At 41.9% G+C, this 13,906-nt stretch overlaps 1 protein-coding gene across 1 annotated transcript in view; it reads left to right on the forward strand.

Moving 5' to 3' along the window:
* Positions 1-13,906, forward strand: part of larp4b (La ribonucleoprotein 4B) — a 142,180-nt gene that overhangs the window by 58,646 nt on the left and 69,628 nt on the right. The window contains exon 3 of the mRNA XM_060825109.1: positions 9,735-9,870. Coding sequence (XP_060681092.1) covers positions 9,735-9,870 — 136 coding nt within the window. The remainder of the gene's footprint in view (positions 1-9,734; positions 9,871-13,906) is intronic.

A 13,906-nucleotide genomic window follows, 5' to 3' on the forward strand; every position in this document is an offset into this window, starting at 1 on the left:
CGACTGTACTTTCAAGGAGCTTTGAACCTGCACTCCCTAGGACCTTGCCATTGTGTATAAGACCTAAGATTTGCTTTCCCAAAATGCAGCACCTTGCATTTGTCTGAATTAAACTCCATTTGCCACTTCTCAGCCCATTGACCCATCTGGTCCAGATCCTGCTGTAATGAGGTAACCACCTTTGCTGTCTACTACACCACCTCCAATTTTGGGGTCATCTGCAAACTTACTAACTGTACCTCTTCTGCTCACATCCAAATCATTTTTATATAAATGCCAAAAAGTAGCAGACCCAGCACTGATCCTTGTGGCCTCCACTGGTTGCAGGCATTCAGTCTGAAAAACAACCTTCCACCACCACCACCACCCTGTCTTGTACCTTTTTTTTTAGCCATTTGGATGTAGAACTGGCTCAGTTCTTCCTGTATTACATGAGATCTTGACTTGCTAATCAGTCTCCCATGGGGAACCTGGGCAAACGTCTTACTGAAGTCCATACAGATCACATCTACTGCTCTGCCCTCATCAATCTTCTTTGTTACTTCAAAAATCTCAATCAAGTTTGTGAGACATGACTTCCCACGCAAAAAGCCATGTTGACTATCCTCAATTAGTCCTTGCCTTTCTAAATGCATGTACATCCTGTCCCTCAGGATTCCCTCTGCACCTTGACCATTATCTGGCTCAATGGTCTGTAAATCCTTGGCTTGTCCTTGCCACCTTTCTTAAACAGTGGCACTATGTTTGCCAACCTTCTGGCACTTCACCTGTGACTATCGATGATGCAAATATCTCAGCAAGAGGCCCAGCAATTACTTCTCTAGCTTCCCACAGAGTTCTCAGATGCACCTGATCAGGTCCTGGGGATTTATCCACCTTTAACCGTTTCAAGGCATCCAGCACTTGCTCCACTGTAATCTGGACATTTTGCAAGATGTCACCATGTATTTCCCTACATTTTTATATTTTCCAAGAACACCTCCACAGTAAACACTGCAAAATCCTTGTTTAGTTGCTCTCCCATCACCTGTGGCTCCACACAAAGGCTACCTTGCTGATCTGAGGGGCCCTATTCTCTCCCTCATTACCCTTTTTGTCCAACCCCTTTGAATTCTCCTTTAATTCTGTTTGCCAAAGATATCTCCTGTCCCCTTTTGTCATTCCGATTTCTCTCAAGTATACTCTACTGTCTTTCTACTCTGGATTCATTCGATCTACCTTGTCTATACCTGATATGTGCCTCCTTTTTCATAACCAAACACTCAATTTCTTTAGTCATCCAGCGTTCCCTATACCTACGAGCCTTTCCTTTTTCACCCTAACAGGAATATACTGTCACTGGACTCTAGTTATCTCATTTCAGAAGCTTCCACTTTCCAGCTATCCCTCTTTTCATCTGCAAACATTTGCCCCCAATCAGCTTTTGAAAGTTCTTGCCTAATCCCGTCAACTTAGCCTTTCTCCAATTTAGGACTTCAGCTTTTAGATTTGGTCTATTCTTTACTGTCACTATTTTGAAGCGAATAGTTATGGTTGTTGGTCCCATAGTACACCCCCACTGACACCTCAGTCACCTGCCCTGCCTCATTTCCCAAGAATTGGTCAAGTTTAGCACCTAGGGAGAAAGTGAGGACTGCAGATGCTGGTGACCAGAGTCTCAGTGTGGCACTGGAAAAGCGAAGCAGGCCAGGCAGCATGAGCAGGAGAATCAATGTTTCAGGCATAAGCCCTTCAGGAATGAGGCTGGTGTGCCAAGTGGGCTGAGAAGTGGGGGGGGGGAACTTTGGGGGAGGGGCACTGGGAATACAATAGGCGGAAGGGGGGGGGGTGCGTGTAGGGGGGCGACTCACTCAACACAGACATTTACTACAAACCGACCAACTCCCACAGCTACCTAGATTACACCTCCCACCCTGCCCCCTGTAAAAACGCCATCCCATATTTCCAATTCCTTTTTTGACTCTGACTCTGCATCTGCTCCCAGGAGGACCAATTCCACTAAACAGGCCAAATAGTCTCCTCCTTCAAAGACTGCAATTTCCCCTCCGTGGTCGACGATGGTCTCCATTGCATCTCCTCCACTTCCTGCACCTCCGCCCTTGAAGTCCACCCCTCAATTGCCACCAGGACAGAACCCTTACCTTCCACCCCACCAACCTCCAGATACATTGTATCATCCTCCATAATTTCTGCCACCTCCAAACAGACCCCTCCAGCAGGGATATATTTCCTTCCCCACCCCCTATCAACATTCCGGAGAGACCACTCCCTCCGTGACTCCCTTGTCAGGTCCACACCCCCCCACCAACCCAACCTCTACTCCCGGCAGCTTCCCCTGCAACTGCAGGAAGTGCAAAACGTCCGCCCATCCCTCCCCCCTCACCTCCCACCAAGGCCCCAACGGATCCTTTCATGTCAGTTGCAAATTCACCTGCACCTCCACACATTTACTGTATCTGCTGCACCTGATGTGGTCTCCTCTACATTGGGGAGACAGGCTGCCTACTTGCGGAACGTTTCAGGGAATACCTCCAGGACACCTGCACCAACCCATGCAACCGTCCGGTGGCTGAACACTTAAAGCCCCCTCCCACTCTGCCAAGGACATACAGGTCCTTGACCAGTTCCATCGCCAGACCTGGTTGTGTGATGTCTGGAGGAACAGAACCCTCCAACCACACAGGATGAAGGCAGATTTCTCCAGCTTCCTCATTCCCTCCCTCCTCTTCTCTTTCCCCCCCCCCCCCCCCCCCACCGTGTGTTTGACTTGCATCTTTTCTCAACTGTACCAGTCTGAGATTGATCTTTGTTTATCATCACCCCGGGTCCCCCCCACCTTGAGTTTAAATCCTCCTGAGCAGCTCTAGCAAATCTCCCTGCCAGTATATTAGTTCCCTTCCAATTCAAGTGCCTTTATTTTTGGATTCTGAATTTATTCCAGACTTTTGGAGCAATCATTGTTGGGTAGAGTCATAGATACAGCAGATTTCATTTTCAAAAGGCATTATTGAACTTAGGGCGATTCTTGGCTCTTCTGGTTAATGTTGTGCCTGAACTCGGGCAGTGCCATGTAAGTTGAGCCCCACTCTTGCTGGATTGACAGCAAAAGTTAGCAATGCTGTCAAAAATTGAAATTTGCCTCTTTTTACTAGAGATAAATGCAGGCGGCACCAGATTGTTTCGAAACAATCACCTTAAATACAATAAACCCAAGGTGAGATCTCCAGAATCCATGTTGAATGGAACCATGTCAATTTTTGCAGTGGGGACAATAAGATCAGACATTTTTTACATTGTCAACCTGTTCACTTTACTTGATTTTTTTTTCCCAAATCTGCAAACAATTCCTTGTACTCCTTCCTCTCCAATAGTGTCTGCTTTTCCTTAGTCCATGTCGGGAAAACAAAACATTTGCTTGCTTAATGCAAGTTAAATGGCAATTTCTTTGTTTTGGTAGGGATATTGGCTGCCTTTTTAATGTAAGTGGTGAATGGATAAGAATCCTTGTCCTAGATTTGTTTTCTTGGCATGTGAAGTTGAACCTCCCTTGAACTGATTTATTTCACACATGCTGCAAACTAAACAGATTAGATTACTTAGTGTGGAAACAGGCCCTTTAGACCAGCAAGTGCACACCGTCCCTTTGAAGAACAACCCACCCAGACCCAGTCCCAAACATTGACCTCTTCACCTAACACTATATGGGCAAATTAGCATGGCCAATTCACCTAACCCCCACATCTTTTAGACTGTGGGAGGAAACTGGAGCACCTGGTGGAAACCCACGCAGACACTAGGAGAATGACAACTGTCTGTGTGGAGTTTGCAGAGGTGGGGATTGAACCTAGGTCTCTGGTGCTTTGAGGCCGCAGTGCTAATCACTGCCACCGTGCTGCCCATTTAGTATGTTCTAAAGCAACAAAAGTATTTTGTAATTCTGTCTTAAATGCAGCATCTTTTTTTTTCTCAACTTTCAGTGAAGTAGCAACTTCAACTCAACCTTTCATGTTTGATATTCTTTGTTGGAATATTTAATTGGGAAAAAAATTAAACGTTGGCCTTTTTGTTGAATGTGGAAAAAAATACAAGTTATTGCTTGTGGATCCAATCTTGTGTTTTAAAAATAAAACTTAAAAGGTGTACATTCAAGTCAACTGGTGACTTCTAGTCACGTGCTGACAAATCTATCTATTTTCTGTCTATGTTCAGAATCTTCAAGTTTTCATTTTATGCCATTTCTCCTGTGCTCCTGCTTGGGGTTCCAGTGTAACCAAACTTTTGAACGTGTCTCTTTACCAGAACTTTGACTCCAGTCCAAGCTTTAGTTAAGACTTTGTTATGGCAGTTTGTTTTCTGAGACTTTTGATTAGCTTGGATGTTGTTGCAGGTGTGTATTGATTGTTACGGTTGGCGAAACAGTGAATTGATGAGGTTAACTTGTAACTGAATGAATGAAATTCAAGAATTTTGGTCAATTTTCCACTTGGAGCAGTGGAGTCATGGTGCAAACAAGTTCAGCATATAATCAGTCTTCCAAAAGTTGAGTGCATGTAGATATAATTTAATATTTACTCAATGTTTCATTTGCTTTGACCAATTTTTTTTTCCTTGCTATCTTTTTGTTCCTGCCATGTTTTAAAAATCTTGGTTACAAGCCAGAGGATATTTGTCCAGGTCAAACTCTCACCTTTTTTTTTGTTTCTTATTCTACTAATGTTGACATTGGGTCTCCACCCTCAACTATTAATTCCTGACCTGCATGTCTGTTTTGGGTCAGCCTCTGTTGGAAAATATGTTGTGCTATGCAAATATTTTACCTGATCTCATTGTTTACATCTGGTTATCCTGTACTTAATGTGATCAGTATCCCATTCCTTACAAAGGTATGGTTATTTCTTACTTTTGGAGTGCATTCTAATTTAAATCAGCAAGCTTTTTCAGAAAAAGTAATCTATTAGCTCAGTTGCCCTAAACTTAATACCATGGACACACAGGTTATCTAACGTTGGTGGTAATAGATGGAGGATGGCAGTACGTTAATGGCCTTCTCTGCTTTCCTTGTGTTAACTAGAAATTTTGGTTCAAGTAGGATTTCATGCGAGAGGGTGATGCTTTAAATGCAGCTTTTTCTGCAAGAAGGAGAAAAAACTCAAACTATACAGGGTTACAAACAGGATTCTTCGGTGGTGTGGAGGAATAGCATGACCTTGGGGTCTGCATCCATAAATCCCTGAAAGTTGACGCCAAGTAGATAGGGTGGTTAAGAAGGCATACGGTTTGAATTTTAATAACAGGGGAATTGAGTTTAAGAGCTACAGCAAAACCTCCAGGCTCTGTAAAACCTTGGTTCAACCATCGTTCAAATATTGTCCAGTTCTGTTGCCTCATTATAGGAAGGATGTGGATGCTTTAGAGATGGTGCAGAGGAGATTTACCAGGATATTCCTAGATTGGAGGGCTTATCTTACAAAGAGAGGCTGATTGAGCTAAGGTTCTTCACACTAAGAAGGGAGGTGACTTGATTTGAGGTGTACAAGGTTATGGGAGACAGATTGCCAGAGACAGAAATGGCTGTAATGAGAGGTCATAGTTCTTGGGTCTTGAAGGTATAGCAGAGATGTCAGAAGTAGGTTCTTCGCTGTGGTGAATGCATGGAATGTACTACCAGCAGTGGTGGGAGTCAGATGTCAGATTTTGTGATTTAAGTAGGCACAAGGATGGCAGTAAATTGGGTGTGTAGGTAAGGTTGATCTTAGGTTCAGATAAATGCTCAGCACAACGTTGTGGGCCAAAAGGCCTGTGATGTACTGCTCATGTTCTCAGCTGAGGTGTGAATTGAAGTTTACCTGCAGTAAGACTGGTGGTAGAGAGATGAGAAACCACAATCTAAGTGCACAAAGAGGTAGTTGGAGTATGATTGAATATTTGCTTCAACAATAAAAGTGAAGTCTTTAATCTGCTGTTTTTACTTGTGCTGGTAAAGTATAAGATTGAAATTGGTGACTTTTTGTGCATGAGTGACCAACTTTTAAATGTGCAAGAAATATAGTAGAAATTGTGGTCTGAATCAATACGGTAGTGGCAATATGGGTGATTGTGGGGTTGCTGCAAAATGACAAAGCTGCTAGACACCGAGGTGACCTAGTGCACAAACATTTGTAGCTTGAGGTTCTTTTACATAGGCCCATAATAACTACACAATTGGATCAAGAATAAGCCAAGAAAAGAGGCCATTTTACCAAGTACAGTAATAGCCTTAACTTTTAACCATGAGTGATCGGGAAAGTTGATTGCTAGCGGTAGCCATGAGGGGGCAATCATATATTCTGCACAGTTTTTGTCCTGAATGAAAATGTTCTGAATCAAATGAAATCAGGCTATTTTTAGTCTGAGGGGATGTCGTACACATCAGTGATCAAATACTAAAATTTAGCATTTATAGAATTAGAAACTTGAGTTGGAAACAGCTGTACTAATCTTTTTCAATGAGGACCATTACAATGCAATCAAGTTAGGACCAGCTGGAGTGAGCTGGGAAAGAAACTTAACATCAAACGTGGTGAGGGACAGTAGTGGTTTGTGGCTTGCAGCATAGATGTATCTTGATGAAAGAAACTTCAAAGGTAATAAAGTATCCTTGGCTAACTAAGTTGTTTGAATTCAAACTGGATGCCATGTGGCAAAGAATAGTGATGAGTCAAAAGACTGAGACTGAAGAAATAATGGGGAGTCCCGAAATTATGGGATGTGAATAAATACTTTTGCCTCTGTCTTTACAGCAGAAAATACTAATGTTCTAAAGCTAATAAAGGGGTTTTAAAAAAACACAAAAATAAATGCCATTGATGCTAAGACAGTACTAGGGAAACCAATGGGGCAAAAGACGGCAAATTCTCTGAATTTGATAGTCTGCGCCCTAGAATATTGAAGGAAGTAGCGAGAGGCAAGAGATGCTAGATGCGGTACTAGTCATCCTTTTGATTTTGGGAAGACTCGAGAATTGGAAACCTGCCAAACAATGATTCATTTCAAATAGGGAAGGAGATAACTACAGAATAGATGTAGCAGAGCATTTTGGAAATTCAAAAGTTAGTCGAGCAGTCAGTATGGCTTTCCAAAGGGAGTTGTGCTTGACAATGCTTTTGCTTGATTAATGGCCAGGATAAATGAAACCGTCCGTGTAATATTGGGACTTGTTTCAAAGTTGTTTCATAGTGTCTGCTAGGTTATTTAAGAGCCCAGTGTGTTGGTCATGTATTAGCATGGATAAAGGATTAGCCAAGTAATAGCTGACCATTTGGATAAATAGGTATTTTCAGGATAATGACCTGCAACAGGTTGGGTGGCATGGGGATAAATGCTGGGGCTGGTTATTTCAGCATTTTGTATGCAACTCCATAGGTGGGAATGACCCAGGTTTAGAGTGGTAATCTGTGAAGTGAGAGCAAAAACATTGCTATTTTGAGTGAAAAGTGACATTATGCACATGGGGGGGGGGGGGCGGGTATTGAAATATTTTCATACAGGAAAAAGCTCAGACCCAAAAATGTACATAGCACCTTGTTCAAAATTATAAACTGGGTGACCCACCATTGTTTGTGTTTCTGTTTTGGTCAATTTGTTGCCATAATCAAGTCAATGCAGTAAATTTAGTCATCAACTCTCTCGGGGACAAAGTGCATCTACTTTTATGTTTTGTATTTTATTTGTCATTCTTGTGAATTTTTCTGATAATGCAAGGCTTCAACAAAACGTCTTCAGTCATTAATGCTTAGATTTGTTTACCATCTACTCAGTTAAAAGTTGTCTCGAGTCAACCCTCTATTCTTGGCCAAAAAATCTGACATTTTCCATATTTTGTGTAAAACGTTGACCCTAGTTCACATTATTAAAGCATTAGGCTTCATATTTCTGAATTATTGAGTGAGCACTATAGTTAGTTTAAACACTACTTGTATGGCCACTCCATTCCAGGCACTCGGTTCTGCCAGCCGATTGCTCCATTCCAATTCCAGTTTGCTGGCTGTCCTGATCTCGTCCAGGATTCCAGTCTAGCCCTCAGCTGCATCGATCATATGATTTAATAAGAACAAGAAAAAAGGTGTATGGAATAACTAATCCATTTTATGTTCCATTTTCTTTATCTGGTAATTACTTGAAATCATTCTTTTTCTTTATTTAGTTATCAACTGGGCTTCTAATAGTGAATTTCAGCCTCTGAAAAATAGTATTTATGTAATAGTCAACCCCATATATTAACTTTTAAAACTTAAAAAAAATTTGACTCTTGCGTGAGTATGTACGGTATTTAAATGTATATTTCTGATCATATTGTCACTTGCCTGCAAAAGCTAGCTTTTAATTTACATTCCAAATTGAGAAGCTGAGTGTGCATGTGTGTGTAGCAGAGCACAATAAGAACTAAGTTAACTTTAAGAAATCTTTTGGGAAGAAAAGTGAACACTTGGGAATATTTCAGGGTTCACCATTTATGGGAACTTATTGAGACTGCGCTGCCCTCTGCTGGATGAAGTAATGGTATTAGCTTTTTAAACACTCAAGCAACATGCTTTTCCTGCAAAAAGATGCTGGATGTGAGTTGACTATTAAAATTTAATCAGGGCTCTCTCCAATCCATCTATTGGAAAATAAAAGGAATTTTTTTATTTCTACATGGACCATCTTGTTGAATCCTTACTCGAACCCTGTTTTATTCTAGAGTGTGCAGTAGATCACTTTTTTTGTATGAAAGGGGCAACTTTACAGCTGCCTCCCTCGAACTTGATTGACCAAACCCCTCCGACCTTGATGCAGACTTGCAAGTGGTAATCATGTATGTTTTTGCCAGGGCTAACAAGATTCACTTACACTCAAGTGTTAAATAGCATATAAGAATTTAGCACAAGGCCATTCTGTCCAACTAGTCCTAGCTGATGATTGATGCTCCCCTTGAGCTTCATCCAACCTTGGACTATTTCACCTTGACATTGAAGCAAAACATGAAAGAAAAATAACATCTTGCTATTCACTCTACCTAGAGGTAGACTGCACTTGGTGTAGTTTCTCCAATTTACTTGTATTTTTGACATTCTTGAAGCTTTACTTTTGCTTTACATTACTATAAAGGGGCTAAGACGTGGCATTTGAGATTACAGCTGCTGCTGAACTGGAAAACTAGGTAGTTTTGAAGCTAGTTGATGGGAAAGACTGTAAATGAACATCAGTGACAGGTTCTATATTTTGGAGCACAGAATCCTTCAAAGGAATGGTTCAACTGGAGAGCATTTAGTGTCCTAAAAGAACACCACTTGAAGCAGGAATAAATATTAGCACAATAGTGGTGGAATGTTGCTTGCTTAACAGCAAAGAGTGAACATGGAACAGCTGTGGGTTCAGGGCCTTCGTATGTTGTGCTGATCCTGCAGAGTCACATTTTCCATAGTGCCCTCTTATTTTTTGAAAAAGACTTAAAGTTTGAGATGAGTTTCTCACCTGGTGTGATATCCAGTCGTGTGAAATGTCTACCAGCAGTCTTGTGTTCTGATAAACTAGGTCAGTTTAAATAAAATTGAGTACTGCAGTGAGTAGTTCAAACATAGCCATTTGCTCCAATTTATAGTTCTAAAACTTGTTCTAAAGTTTTAGATGTTTTGTTACTTGTTTCTGGAACAAGCTTTAATTCACCTTTTGCATGCCTTTAATATTAAATTTGCAATTGGAATTTTTCTCGTTAGGAATCCGCCAAGGTTTCAGAACTGAATCCTAATGCCAAAGTTTGGGCAAATCATGTGCTAAGTCTGGATGCTGCTGCAAGCAATGCCTGTGAGACTTGGGAAGACCAATTGGAGGCTCCTGATAGTTGCCCAGAAGGTATAGTATTTTCAGGTGACTTCCTTCCTTTTTAAAGTAAATACCATTCTCAGGTAGCTTTTTGTATTCTATCAGTAGAGGCAATGAATGCTTTTGACAATACTGCCTGTTTTTACAGTTTGTTTTTGGGGGTCTGTCCCTAAAATACCTAGAGGGACACAGGTTCCTGAAGCAGGAAATGTGCTGTTCTTCCAGCTTGCACTGAGCTTTTACTGGAACACTGCAGCAAGCCTGAGACAGATGTTGGCTAGGGAACAGGCTGCTGTCAGAGTGAAGGTGTAAGTGCAGGGGATGGGTTGGACCCTGTTAAGGCCTTGACAGCAGTGCTGGGGAACCCTTGGTTGAGGAAGACTGGCATATTGGAGGCTCCCATGTCAAAGTTGGCCTCATCTGAGCATGTGATGGAGACTGACTAGGAGAATCTAGTGGAGTCTTTCCAGGAAAGTGTGCAAGGACATATAATCCAGGTAGCTCTGAGTCAGTGGATTTATAGTGGATATTAATTGCCAGTCTATCCCCAGAAATGGAAACAGATATCAAGGAGGGAGGAGTCAGACCAAGTGAATGTGAGGCAGGATGGGAATTGGAAGCTAAATTGAACTTTATCATTTCCAGAGGGAAGCAGCACCACTGACATCATTTGAAATATCAGTTTAGTGGGGGCCAGAATAGAACATGCCTTGTTTCAGTTCTATGTACCCCACAAAGACAGTTGTAATAGGGGCTTGTGCAAGTACCTACGGCCACGCTTCTACACCTGATGAAAATGAGACTAGTTAAAAAGAGAAGTTGAGAGGGAGGATGAGCTTGAAGTGGAGGGGGATAGTCGATGGGGGTGGTTTGCTCCAAGAAGACGGAATGAGCCATGAGATATCTTGACCAGGGGATGGACCTGTAGAGGAATTGCACGTCCACGGTAATGAGTGTGTGGCTGGAGCTTGCAAACTGGAGATTCTGCAACTGGTGTAAAGCATCAGGAATCACTCATACATGGGCCCGAACAGGACTGGGGAGAAAAGACTTAGACAAGGTAGGAAGAGACATTCTGTGGGGTGGGAGCTGGCTGAAACAAATCTGTCTGGGCAGTCTTGTTTGTGGACTTTCAGGAAAAAGGTAGAAGCAAGCTTTGCAGGGTTGGAGGACTATCAGCTTGGAGACATTACGGGAAGACTGCCGGATGAATGAGGTCAGTGACTTATAGATCAGACTGCTCCAAGGGCCTAATGTGCCGGGGAAGATAGGATGTGGTATGAGAGCTGGTGCAGAGCACCTGCAATGTAGACTATAATAGCGCCACTCTTATCAGCAGGCTTAATAACAAAGTCAGGGTTGGATCTATGCATGTGGAGTGCAGTCAATCTGAAGGGAGATGAAGTAGTGGGTGGGTGGGGAGGGGGGTGGTTTGGTAGAGAAATTGAAGTGACCAATGTCAACAGTTCTCAACTAACAGATTGAGTGCAACTAAAAGGCCAGAGGAAGGTGTCCAGGAGATGGGAGAGTGTTGAAGCTGGGCAAAGGGGTCTATGGGACAGGTGAAAATTACAGTTTGATGTCATGTTGTGCCCAATATTCATTTAAGGTGGGGTTGCAGAGGGATCAAGTTGAGACCATTGCGATACAGAACTGTCTGCTGTGATACAGAAAGTTAGGAGGGATGGTGAATACCTGAGGTGAAGTTGGGAGAAGGGATGGAGTCGGGGAGAGGAGGAAGGTTCTTGAGGGCCATGGATATCAGAAAATGCATCTTCCACACTTGGCATCAACCCCCCTCAATTTTGTTTGAATCAAATAGATGATCCCTATTTCTTGGATTAATTTTACTTAATTATTCCATCTAGGACAGCCTTTTCATCCTATGGATCAGGAGTGTAAATGTTTTGTCATTCCCCTTCAAGGCAGGAATATATTTAGAGCCTAAGAAGCTTGTAAGAGCAGTTATTATGAAGGCTTCATAGTTGAGCTTTGTATTTAACAATAGGGACTCAAAGTTCAGTAAAGTTGTTAAAATTCTCTCTTCTCTTTTCCCCGCCCACCCACATGCACACGTATACTCAGTCAAACAATGGATACATTTGGAAAATTGCTTTTTAGCCATGTGGCTGAAATTTGCTCAAAGTCCCCTGAATGAGTAGTGTTCTGTTCAGTGGGAAATGGTTTTGGATTTCTGTTATGGCAAGCCTACTGAGGCACAGGCTCTACACGAGTTTCAGAAAGGCAGTGAAACCAGATTTGTCTTGTCAAAATAGCATCTGGAAGTCTCCTTGATGCAGTTTGCTCACGAACACAGCACCTGCAAAATTTCTGGTGACTAGCCATCTCCTCATTCCATACAATGTAGGATCAAATTATTGCAGATGTTGGAATCTGTACTGAAGATGACAAATGCTAGTGATCACAGAGCATCCATTGAGAGAGCAAACTAATGAACTATAAATGACTCTTCAGTGCTAAAATAAGGTGTGATGGGGACCAGCATTTATGGTATAGTTTTGAGGGGCTGGAGGTAGAATGTAGGGTGCTGGTGATGACAAGATTTTGATACGGTTATGAAGTCAAAAGTGTATGGTCATTTTGAGAGTAATCAATTGAGCTGAGATTTTGACAGCACATGTATCTGACAGGTGTAGATCGTGCTAAGAATTGCTCCAATGTAACTATTGGCTTGGGGGTTGTGTTGGAATTTGAATTTAAATTATGCCCAGTATACCAAAAACCTTTTGAATTAGATTGTATTGACAACACTGGACCAATGAGAGGGTGAGTGGTGTAGCCTAAAAGGAAGGACCTTTGAAAATTAGTCAAAGCTAACTGCACATTGATGAAGGCACATGTCATTCGAAAAGTTTGTCATCGCTTAAATCTCTTAAAGCACCATGTATAAAATTCACTGGTATCTTTAATATAAAGATATGCATGTTTAGATGGCCCAGGGAGAAGGCAGCAGAATTGGAGGGAAGATTTGGAAGTAAGATTCAGAAGACTGGAAGGGTGATGGCATAAGAAACTGTATGGACTTGGAGAAATTAATTTGTTATTGGAGCAGCATTTTAGAGTTGGGGTCGGGTTACTATTGGTTCTAGGGGGCTCTGGTTTAATTCCTGTTTCGTGTTTGTTGGGAATTTTTCTCCACATTTTAGCAGATTGAGGCAAGCTTTTCTGGGTGTTTTAATTAGCCAAGGGGTTTGATTTCTGCATTATAACAATAGTTCGAAAGGATAAAAAGTGGAATGGGGGAGGCGACACAAGCTAAAGGTGTTCATAATTTGAAGGTATTGAAAACTAAGCACAGAACGTTGTAAAATGTCTAGTCTGAAGATGAGATGTTGCTCCAGTTTTGAGATTCACTGGAACACGGCAGCATAAGAGGACAAATGTGAGCATATTTCAGCTGTGAAGAGTCCTCCAGGCTCCATGTTAGCTTGCTGTCCCTCCATGGATGCTGCTGTCTGACCTGCTGTGATCTCCATTTGTTTTCAGTTGTCATTCCACATTGTAATTTGCTTCAAGAACAAATGGATAGAGATTGTAGAAAGCTGTAGCACAAGAGGTTTGGGATCAGAGTACATGAATCTGTTGGCATGAGTTTCATGGTGAGCAGGGGAGGCAGATATGATTTTAGGCACTTAGCTTCACTTCAGCAAAACCTCCTATTTTATATCCCATTCTTTTTGAACTATAAGGAGCTAGTCAGTCTCCAGCTCAACTTCTGTGAATGGTCCTTGGCCCCTTTATCTGAGTAAAGCTTGACTGGTGTTGGAGACAGTCCAGAGAAGTTCACTAGGTAATGAAGGAAATTTGTAATACATTTTGTAATTTGGACTTTCAGTCACTTAGAATTTCAGAGAATGAGAGGAGACAATATTGAAATAAGCTCTTGGGGCCCCACAGTAAATACGGAGGTTACTTTGCCTTGGGATAGCCTGAAATTAGAGGGCATAATCTCAAAGCAATTGTTAGATAGGACACGAATTTCTTGAGGGTAGTCAGTCTGTTGAATTGTTTACTGCAGATGACTTGAGGCTGTTGTTTTATGTAC

The sequence above is a fragment of the Hemiscyllium ocellatum genome, chromosome 5 (genome assembly GCF_020745735.1).
Source record: "Hemiscyllium ocellatum isolate sHemOce1 chromosome 5, sHemOce1.pat.X.cur, whole genome shotgun sequence".
Lineage (NCBI taxonomy): Eukaryota > Metazoa > Chordata > Chondrichthyes > Orectolobiformes > Hemiscylliidae > Hemiscyllium > Hemiscyllium ocellatum.